Source organism: Astyanax mexicanus, chromosome 24 (genome assembly GCF_023375975.1).
Source record: "Astyanax mexicanus isolate ESR-SI-001 chromosome 24, AstMex3_surface, whole genome shotgun sequence".
NCBI classification, from domain to species: domain Eukaryota; kingdom Metazoa; phylum Chordata; class Actinopteri; order Characiformes; family Acestrorhamphidae; genus Astyanax; species Astyanax mexicanus.
This window is the reverse complement of record NC_064431.1, coordinates 15,508,111-15,519,552: the sequence shown is the minus strand read 5'-3', so window position 1 is coordinate 15,519,552 and position 11,442 is coordinate 15,508,111. Positions and strand designations below refer to the sequence as shown.

Genomic DNA, 11,442 nt, shown 5'->3' with positions numbered 1-11,442 from the left:
TATTAAGATCAATTCGTTTTTTTGCTATTCATTTAGAAACTCGTAAAATCCATATACAAGTGTAGGGAGCTCTTTTATAACCAGTTTCCTCTTTGTTGCTGATTTTATTGGATATCTGCTGAAGGTATAGACTGTAGGTGCGAAATATCAGTGGAAATGAAGAAATAGAAGCTGGAATTCTTAAACATAAGAATCTTTATTATTTTTATTGAGCCACTCCTCTCTTTTAAATTACAGCATTACACAATTACAGGACTGTAGCTTTGTGCATCTGTCTATAGCTCAAACTGGCCTGTAAACGGAGTCTTCTTAGATTTACGTGACATTCAATTTATTTGCGAGTTCATCCAAAGCATTACAGTTAAGAAGATCTGTGTTTTGGTGGACAAACACAGGTGTAAGTGATGTTGACATAGCTGAATATTTGTGCCAGGATACAGGCTTCAATCCAACCCTTTATAGTGGTTTTAAAGCTTATAAAACCCGTAAGACAGAAGTTAATGTTTGGTTTGGTCAGGATTGGAGAGGGGTGGGTGGGTGTTGAGGTGGGTGGCACCCTCGGTACCTCGAGCTCATCGGTGCACGTGACTTGGATCCAGCCAATGGGCTGCTCCGCTGGCCTTAACTACGTTAAATGTCAGATTGCTATAAACTAGAAGCTTTTGCTCGGGCCCGCCGAAATGGGCGAGCATAACCTCCTCAATACCGGGTTTGTGGGACCTTTGGTAAACATCCACACCGGAGACACGTTTTACCTCCCCAACTTCCGAGCTTCTGGTGGACAACTGGCGGGTCTACCTACCCTCCCTTACCCAAGAAGGGACAATGTTTGCTCCCTCCCCTGGACTCAGTCGGAGCCCTGCAACGGATACACTCAGTCGTTCTTTAGCAATCCCGTGTCCCTAAATCCCACATTCAACCGAGCATGTGAGATTACACGGCAAGACGAAAGCAAATGCTATTACAGTGGTGCTGGTGGCGGTGCCGGTGGTGGAGGTGGTGTCAACCGAGAAAACTGCATCGATAAGCGAGATGAGAGGGCAAGAAATGATGACTCAATAGCTCCAGAGCACGGACTGCACAGTTCCAGCATGATGGGAACAGCGAGAATATATACAAAGTACGACTACGGACCTTCTGCAGAGCATTTGACCCAAGACCCTCCGTCCTGTCACTCCATGGAATCGGACTCTGGCTCGCCACCTAACGAGGGAGGCAAAGCACCGTGCACCACCAACATGGTGCATTCATTAACATCCCCTGGCAACCAGCATAGCAGCATAGCTTCGGGAGGAGGTGAGTTCAGGGCTTTAGCCTTTTATTTACTGCAACCTAATTGTTTACTTACCATATTATAGGCAATTAGTAGAACGTTGCATTCATAATTACAGATACAGGCTAAAACATGTCCAACACTTTTAGTCAGAAGAAGTCTGCTCTCAGATTTAAAGATACAAGTTATAGCAGGTCCCCAACATCTGTTGAAGTTGAATACGAACGGTGCAACTGGGAGAACATAGTTGCACGTTGAGTTAGACACCACTAGGGGAGGCATTAGAAAAGCATTTACCTCTAGCCCTTAGAACCGTAAACGCTTATTGCACTATAAAACAATATATTGTGTGGTGAAAGAAAATGAGGGAGGCAAAGCTTGTGTTGTATTTCTAAAATATCTGTTTTCCCTTTAGTCATAAGTCAAAAGAGTTGAGCTCTCAAGGACAAACAGTGGACAAATGTGTGTACTAGATATTAAACAGAAGTGCAACTAAAAACAAAGCATTGGTACCAAAACTACTCATGACCGTGTGCACGCCCTTAAAACTGAGACTGCCAGACCCACAAGCTGTGGTGTGATATACCTGTATCAAGTGGCAGTGATAAGACTAAGAATTTAGTTTGTGTCAACGCGCGTTGAGAGATGTCTAAAAGGTAAGAGCAAGGCCAAGTGCAGACTAGCCTTTCTTTAAAGAAAATACTTGAGATTGAACTTGCTTGTTAATGAGAATTTGCCATTAGTGCAGATTCACGATATATATTATATGTGATAAACTTTCCAAGAGCTTAAAACACCATTTGCGTCCATTTTTCAAAGCTGCACCTGATGGGGCCACAAGTGTTGTCCCTCACTGTGAAGAAAAATAAAATGGTTTCCTTTAGAAATGCGAGAGATGTGTGATTATGGAAAACCATTGAATACATTAAATTAAGGATGTTAAAAATGTAATTATATATATTTTTGTAATTGGTAGAATATTTTGTTTAGAACCAAATATGGTTATATTGAGCCTATCACACCTATATGCTATCACAGAATCCTGCTTTACACTCGTTTAAAAATGTAGGCCAGTTGCAGAAAAAAAACCCGCATTGAGTAAATATTAAGTTTATATTGAGTTATCTCAATAAATGCACCCTCTTTGCTCACTATTTCGATCTGTTGTCAGGTGCTCCATGGTACCCTATGCATACGCGGACCCGAAAGAAGCGCAAGCCCTACTCCAAACTTCAGCTGGCAGAGCTGGAGAGCGAGTTCATGCTCAACGAGTTCATCACCAGGCAGCGCAGAAGGGAACTCTCCGACCGGCTCAATCTATCGGACCAACAAGTGAAGATCTGGTTCCAGAATCGCCGCATGAAGAAGAAAAGACTGTTGATGCGAGAACAAGCTCTCTCTTTCTTTTAGGGGTAAAACCGGGAGAGGAAATTTACCAAACCTGTATATTTCAGGGCAGGGGCAAGTGATTTGTGTAGGTTTTCCTCGAATAGGCTGTTAGAAGTGATAAATCCATTTCGCTTTGAGCAACAACTCACGTTTAGCACACTGGAAACTTGAGAGTGACTGTACATTTACTTTACAAGCAAGCGACCAAATAAGCTAGAGGACTAATATGATGGGGTATATGGGCCTGATTGAAAGCTACTGCAGATGCAGGTCTGTTCAGAGTAGAAATCTGGCATGCAATCTAAACAGTTTATTAGGTCATTTAAAAATACACACACACGCTCACACACACATAGCATAAAATAACAGGCCATATTCGTCCAAACCCCCCCACACACACGTTTTCCCAATCCCTACCACAGGGAACACTTTTATTCATCACATAAGTATATTTGAATTAAAATTGATTATTGATTTTAAAAAACGATCAACAAATAGAACCAACAAAACGTGCAGGTGCTTATGCTTCGTGCTTATTCTTTATACTCCAAAGGGAGGTTTACAGTGAATGATAAATGCACCACTGGACAATTAACGGCTTAATTTCGCACACGCTATGTATCGTTGAACTTACCACAATTATTTTAGGAAATGCCCAGGTAGGATAAGAGGGTCTGTGGATTACTCTAGGTGCCTTTTTAGGAAAAGTGAATGTAGAACTACAGTCACCAACCAGGCACAAGTCCCTGCTGCTATTCTGGTAAGCAGTGCTGGTCAGCAGATTCAGGTCGTTTGGATGTGAATTAGTGCTCGGTTATGTTTGCAATTTATTAACAGTCATTGCAATACTATGCGACAGGACTATGCGACAGGATATATATGCAGTTCTGTACAAATGTTTTAGGCACCTGAGAAAATCTGAAATGGAGAAGTATATATTAACAATATATATATATATATAACAATAATGTTAGAACAAATACATTAAAACTCACCCATAACTACTGGTTTTACATTACTGTCTTTATTGAAACATCTCCAAAGTTCTTCACACGTTTACATATTTATTATTTATAATTATTATCCTAACACTTGCCTTGATAGATCAGTGCTTACTGGTTTTAAATCAGGTGAATTGGCAATGGAACTGAACACATCCACTGGGCCGCTGTATGGGGCATCCAGGAGAAATCTGAAAAAAAAAAAGTTTATAAGATCTCAACTTTTCTGTTTTTGTGAAACTCATGTTCTAATGTGATTAGGTGCACAAAACCTCCACGTAGTACTGTACACATATGTTTTAATAATGTGCCTAGGTGCCCAAAGCCTCCACGCATTATTGTACACATACATATTGGATTGAAGGTTAATCTTTTAAAAAATATTTTTATTGGTTGATTTGATTTATTGTATTGATTGATTAACATTTGTACATTTATTTCAGACAAATTCCTAAAATATTACTGATACGACACGTAAATATATAACAATACATTTCAAGAATAAACGCACGAAATGACCTTAGGACCTTGAATTCTGCATTTCCCATGGATAACAATTAACAATAGTTGTTTTATTTCAATATAATTTAAAGTGATGGGATATATATGGCATATCTGGAGAATGTATTAATCTTAATCGCCTCGATCAAGAGGTCCTGGTAAGCAGCGACGTATTCTCTCATTTTGTGAATTGAGATCTGACGCTTGAGATTGTTTATTGCAATTCATCATTTGTATTTTGTAAAAAATAAATATAGATGAATGCACAGGCTAAATCGTTATTCAAACAGTAGAAAAGCAAACTTGTCTAGTGTATTATATGCATGTATTTTTTATTTTATTGTTCTGCTGCGCTTTTTTGTTTTCACCCAAGTTGTTTGTATGACTTACCCGTAAAATTCAAAACTGTGATATTCGTTGCTATGAAATATGTACTCTTTGAATGATTAATGTGACGTCTTTTTCTCTTTTTCGTTCGTGTATGTGAAGTCGTTTATTTGACCAATCAATACGAGTTATAGTACAGTTAGTGTATCAATGTAAAGTGCTGTTTATTAAAGTCTGCTTAATGCGTATTTGTGGTTGTTTCTTTGATATTCCTGAATTTTTTGTTTGATAAAAACATCCACACACATGCTTTTTTTAACCCTTACTTCTAAGCATTGCAGTGATTGCCTCATAATTCAAACAAATCCGTTCATCAGGTAGTGGCATGCTAAACTATGACGTAAAATCGTCTTATACTTAATTTTATATGATTTGGAAAGAAAAAGCAATGCTTTTACAAGACTACAAAAAGAATGCAATAAAATAACATATCTGCCAATGAAAATCTTTTTGCACTGCACGTTCTATTAACTCAAAATGTTTGGTTCTACAAGAACAGGAACAAGCTTATAGCGTGCTGTGCATAACTTCTGGACCAAGGCGTTGGTCTGTAAAGCTGTTTATGTGGGAAATGGCTATACATAAAAACAAAAACACATACAAAACAATGCAAATACACACAAAACAATGCATTGTGATTTCATAGCTAGTGCTTCTGTTACTTCTAATGAGGCGCGAGTATATAGATGCATGCCGTTTCTTACAGGATCAGCAACCGAATATATGTTTATCTGTGTTCTTCTAACCAACGTCTCAGTAACGTTACTGGCAAACAGCACATTCCGAGCACTGTCCACCTTGACTTTGTGTTTATTTCAGTTTATTAGCTTATGCACAGCCACTTTAAGACACTCCCACTGACCACTAACTTTGTGTTAATTCTTTTTTCAAATGTTATGTTGAGTTAATTACAGGTAGACACTCTCAGTGACCACTGGCTTTATGTTTATTTGGATTATTGTAATGTTATGTAGATTAAAATACAGGTAGACACACTCACTGAACACTGACTGTATATGTAGTTGTGTTAATTCTGCTGTTATATAGAGCGTTACAAGTAAACCCTCTTACTGGCCACAGATTTTGTGTTTCTGAAAGTTTTGTCTACGGTGCTACACAAAGTTACATCACAATTTTCACGAGTGCTTAAGTGAAGACATTTTGCACTTTACTGCAGAATGTGTTTTTTGATGTTATCCGTCTTTGTCAAATTAAAGGAAAAACTTGTATGTAATGATCAATGCCTGTTACTCACATAGCTTCTAGTCCTCAATCAACACTGGAAGCGGAGGAGAAATGTTAGTTGTTAATATAAAATCGAAACTTAAATATTAAGTATAAAATCAATAAATTACAATCAGGTACAATATAATTCATTAATTTAAAGAGGCATTTCGAAAAATAGAAACTATCTGTACCCGCTCACAACTCACAACTGTATATTGTTTATTGTTGTTAAGCTTTGTGGTCACAAGGCATATAACGATTATTAATACTATTCCACAGAAATAACGTAGAATATATATATATATATATATATATATATATATATATATATATATATATATATATATATATATATATATATATATATATATATATATATTTTATATATATATATTTTATATATATTTATAATTTATAATATTTTCATATTGCAATTAATTTTGAATAAAAATCCTTATATTCTGTGTTTAAGAAAAAAAATATTAAACTCTTTGTTTTGCTTAGTCTCACGTCTGGTCTTTGGTATGCGTCCTAAATGCGTCACGTATGTCGCGGTTTTGACTTTGAGACAGACTTTGGTCACTTTATAGCGGGGTGTCTGTGGTCATTGATCTGTGCCGTTGACGCAGACCTTGAATGTGGCAGTGAGGAGGGGAGAACAAAGATTGGGGGAGGGAAATGTGAAAGGAGAGGAAAATAAATATATTCCTGAGGCCGTAAAGAAGGATATAAATTGATAAATATCACTTTGTTTGTGTTTTCCACATTGGTTGGTTTTCTTGATCAGAACATAGTTCAGAACCTAGTATTTTAGCCATTTCAGATGTTAAACAGACGTGATTTTGTGTTTTATAACTTCAAACAAAGACACTTACACAATCAGTAGCGACTTTCTTGTTTTTTTAAACGTTTGCAAGACATGACGTGTTATTCCAGAACAATATTAATAGAAAATGATTTGTTTGTGCATGTGTGTTTGTGTGACAGGTTGCTATAGTACTTGTTTGTGTTGTAAGGAAAAATTCAAATTTGTGTTTCTTTTTATCTTTTTGTCTTTTAAATTAATTTGCCTTTATATTGTTTGTCTTGGTGTTTTCCTGTTGCTGTTGTTGCATAATTTAATTGTTTCTCTCAATAGACATTTTTAAAGTTTATTACGAGGACTTCAAAAGAATGCAACACATGTTAAATCAATGTATTAAATAATTTAGACGATAAACAATGTGGGAAACGTGTGCACTGAAATAAATATTGCGTAATATTAAATTTAAGCAGAAGATTGCAAATTACTTCCACATTACAATATATCGATACAATTATTTTCTTTCAGTTTTAGTTGTTTTCTGGGCAGTATTGAGCACACGTGACGTTTAAATCAATTTAACCGCTTACCACGTACAACTCATTTAAAAATGCTTGTTTTCCAACAAAGGAAGTTGGGGAATAGTGCAGCAATTATCTGTTCAAGTTTTTGGATTCAGTTGTATTTTACCATTTATTTCAATTTAAAATTGGAGTTAAAATAACTTAACTGTAATACTGTATTATACGACAAAAGGGATGTTATTTTTGTGCTAATAGACAAAAAGATCACTGTCGTGCAATTTATACTATTAAAAAACGTACACAATTAAAGAACTCAGACTAAAGGGCTAATAAAATACAACAGTTTTCTAAACGTATCAATCATTAAATTTGATCATTTAGTACTCACTGTGTATATATATGTATTGTGTATGTGTGTGTGTGTGTGTGTTTGCTTGTATGTATGCGTGTGTTTATTAAGCGCTAAACGAAGGTGGAGATTATTATAATCAATTAAATACTCAGGCTGTTTTAAAACGGGCCATATTAGAGTAAAATGTTAAAAAAAATTCTAATCAATTTACTTTTTAGTTTGTAAGTGCGTGCGCGCGTGCGTGCGTGTGCGTGTGTGTGTGTGTGTGTGTGTGAAAGGGAGTCCCCATGGTTTAATATGTGATGCACATTGTGTTCTTCTTGTTAATGCCGGACTATGAACAGTGCACGTGTCTATATTAACGAGTTTAACTGAATGTAAACAGGTCTATATATTTTTTCATTGGAGGACTGGGCATAAAGGTCTCCATGGAGAAGTACCGTTATTTTTATACCTGTTTACAAACTGCTATTTATTGCTTTTAGTCGATGAAAGCTTAAAAAGTACATATTGTCACGCAACAACCCCATATCCTAAAAACAGCAATTTTACAGGAAGAGGAAAACTTAAATTTTATTGTAAGTCAGTGTAAAATATTGTATTCAAGTTATGTTAGAGCACATCTATCGCTACGTTTATCCTGATATTTGACACTTTGTAAAGAGCAACTGCCAAAAAGTAAAAATCGACAAATTCAGGTCATGTTTTTTATTTTGCCGGACAGTGACGGTATATTTCCCAAAAAAAAAAGAATTTTGGTGCTGTAAGTGTCCAAATAATTTGTTATTGTTAAATAGACATGAGCCCATTCATTACATGCGGCGTCACCACCGTATGCTAAACTTAGTCTAGTTATTGTACACATATTCAGTCAAAATTGTTATATGCGTGAATAAAACCTTTTTTTTTACAATTAAAGAAAGCTAATTATTTTGCGTTTTCTGAAATACGTGTATGTCTACATCACGCAGAATTGCAGAATTGTGTGATACAAATACCCTGAAAAAATAGCTTATGGGTTGTTACTTCTCCTCTACGGCGGTGGTTTTGAAGATACTAGGGTGTTGCCCGTCAGTGATTATTGCAGATATTGTTTTCGAATATGTATTGTGATTGTTGTATACAGTTGATTCAGTCAAGATTACGTAAAACATTATATAGCAAACATTAGGCAAAAAACAGAAGACTGTATAATGCATTCAGTTAAAGACCAACAAACACAAATTATTTTTTTATAATAGTAAGAGCATTAAACAAAGTATTTATGAAAAAAAGTGGTGCAACAACTGGTTCAGTGTTGTGTAGGGGTTTATGTGTAAGTAACACTATCTTAATAGTTATTCGATGTGACACAGGTTTTCACAAAAATAAATAAGTATATATTAAATTTCTTTCAGTATATTTTTATTTATCTTTTAATACGTTCTCAAATATGTCTTGATACGATATGGAATACGTGGTGCACATATCCACATCGTGCATACACCTTATAGTATAATGCATCTAATATCATTATTTTGTGTACTATGATGATCAAAATCACTTTAACCAACTGTTCAACTAATGTTTCAACTTAATTTAAGGAATTTATTCTTTTTTTTGTAAAAGAGTATTTAGCGTGATGCAAACATTGTCGCTGTCACACAAACTTGTTTTCCATTTTTTATTTTTCACTTGTTGACATTATTTAATTCTGGTTGTTCTTCACATTGTGTGAAAATTTCATGATGAATAGACTAATAGAAATACCCCAAAATGGCTTGGATTTTTTCCCATGGCCTTCCAAAGAAAGTAAAGATTCACCAGGAAAGTGAACGTTTAGGCAAATTTTGGGGGTGTTATTTTGGGTGTTAATCGCATAATCCAACGTCCCTGGCTGAGAGGTTTAAATACATAAAATAAACTAAATACATGGCCTGAATGCAGTGTTGTTTAGCCCGAGTTGGAGGGAAAGATCAAGATCCCTGGTGTTTCGGTGTGGGCGGGAACCCCCACAAATTGAAGGTCAAGTTAGTGAGCGCTTTCCAAGGGACTGTGGTTTGGAGGAACCCCATTGAGTGAGGAGATGGCCTGAGGAGTCCAGTCCCAAGTTTTTGATAAGTCTCAGTCGGCTGTGTTTTATCTTTAATGTCTTGCGGGTCTGAAGGAAGAGTTACAGCACGGATAGATGGAGAGAGACGCGCGGGGGAGGGCACCGGGGGCGCGTGTTGGAAAGACGAAATTGTTTTACAATAAGAAAAGAAGATGTCATATATTTAAAGTGATCGGAACGCCAACTTCAAACGCACTCAGTCTCCCCTGACCTGAGAGAAACCGAGTCCTGAGTCGAGAAGGAAATTAAACGTCATAAAGTCGAGACTCAATTAGGGCCTAATGCTTAGCGCGACAGAATGCGGTAGGAAACAAAAACGGATATTCGGTAAGAAAATGCAGGTACTATTTCCTCTCTCATAAATCTGTTTTATATATCAGATACCACGAGGAGAAAAGCACACATTGCTGCCTGTTTTTGTCCATTAGTTTGTTGGAGCCAATTGCAGGAAGGTGTAGTTCATTTCATTATAAAAAAGGCCAGTTATACCAATTGTTTTTGATAAAAGCTATCGAGCTTATATACAAATACGTGATTATACAATGAATAAATAGAAATCAGAAATCATATAACATATACACTGCAAAAAACGATTCTTGAGCCCAGTAAACTTTGCTCATTAATATGAGAAGATTTTACCTAAAATTATACTTTTTGAACTATGCTTAATTAAAACAGTATGTACAACCCAATATTTTGTGTGTTTATTTTGTTTAGAAATTTGGAGAAATATTGCATGAATATTTGAGTAAAATCAACATGATTTGAGCCCAGTGATGTTTGCTCATTATAATGAGAAGATTTTACCTAAAATTATACTTTTCGAACTTTGCTTAATTACAAAAATAAGTACAACCCAATAGTTTTAGTGTGTATTATGTTAAGATTTTGTTACGCCTAACTAAATATTTTAAGGCTGCTTGGGAGACCACGAGGCACTGATACAAGTACTTATCTCCACTGATGAAGAACTTTTGGAAGGCAGCGAGCATGGACTGCATGGGTAAGAGCACAGATTATTTTTGAGATATTTACAGTTGTGCGTTATCTGTGTAGTTTAAGTTCGTTTTAGAAACACGGTGCTTCAGTGAACTATGTTGGCCTGCAGCTATAGGCAAGCATCAAACCGAAAGAAAGGGCAAATGTAGCTAGCTAGCACGTAGGCTAACCACCCGGGTGGCTAATCCGGCACTGGGCGCGTACAAACCGGGCTGGGCCGTCATGCTAACACCGCATTAGCGACCCCGGTGAGTAGACCAGAGTCGGTCTAGCTGGCTTAATCAACTTATTTTTAGCGTGCCGTAATGCTAACACCGCGTTAGCGTGCTGTAATGCTAACACAGCGTTAGCGTGCTGTAATGCTAACACAGCGTTAGCGTGCTGTAATGCTAACACAGCGTTAGCGTGCTATAATGCTTACACCGCGTTAGCGTGCACCGCATTAGAGACCCCGGTGAGTAACGCCAGATCAGAGTCGGTCTAGCTGGCTAATTAAAGTATTGTTCGCGTGCTATAAGGCTAACGCATGTTAGCTACAATGATTGGCCACTTCAACCCCTTTTTTACATTCTCCTTTTCACTGAGCAGCTTGGTGCACTTAGTTCTATAATTATCAGTGTTGGGAATAACAGCGTTATAAGTAACGGCGTTAGGTAACGACGTAATTTTGTCAGTAACGGGATAAAATAATTAATTACTTTTCCTGTCGTTACAACGCCGTTGACGTTACTGGTGATTAAAAGCAGTGCGTTACTATATAATGATATAATAACAGTAATTCGAGCGGACCCCTGCCCAGGCTAGTGAGTAGTAACAGGTGTTTCACCATGAACTGTGACCTATAGAGATCTGTGACTCCAGGTCTAAACAGGTGACAGTTCTCGGTGTAACACCT

General features: G+C 36.8%; 1 protein-coding gene across 1 annotated transcript; it reads left to right on the top strand.

Annotated features, from left to right (window-relative positions):
* Positions 1–655: 655 nt before the first annotated feature.
* Positions 656–4,733, top strand: hoxc12b (homeobox C12b). The gene is made up of 2 exons (XM_049471900.1): positions 656–1,296; positions 2,445–4,733. Exons 1-2 carry the CDS (start codon positions 681–683, stop codon positions 2,681–2,683), a joined length of 855 nt encoding a protein of 284 aa, XP_049327857.1. The 5' UTR covers positions 656–680; the 3' UTR covers positions 2,684–4,733.
* Positions 4,734–11,442: the final 6,709 nt, after the last annotated feature.

Excerpts from the sequence above, each read along its gene's own strand:
- hoxc12b (XM_049471900.1), top strand. The coding sequence starts at position 681 with ATGGGCGAGCATAACCTCCTCAATACCGGGTTTGTGGGACCTTTGGTA. Across the intron at positions 1,297-2,444 it reads CAGCATAGCTTCGGGAGGAG|GTGCTCCATGGTACCCTATG; the intron begins GTGAGTTCAGGG and ends ATCTGTTGTCAG.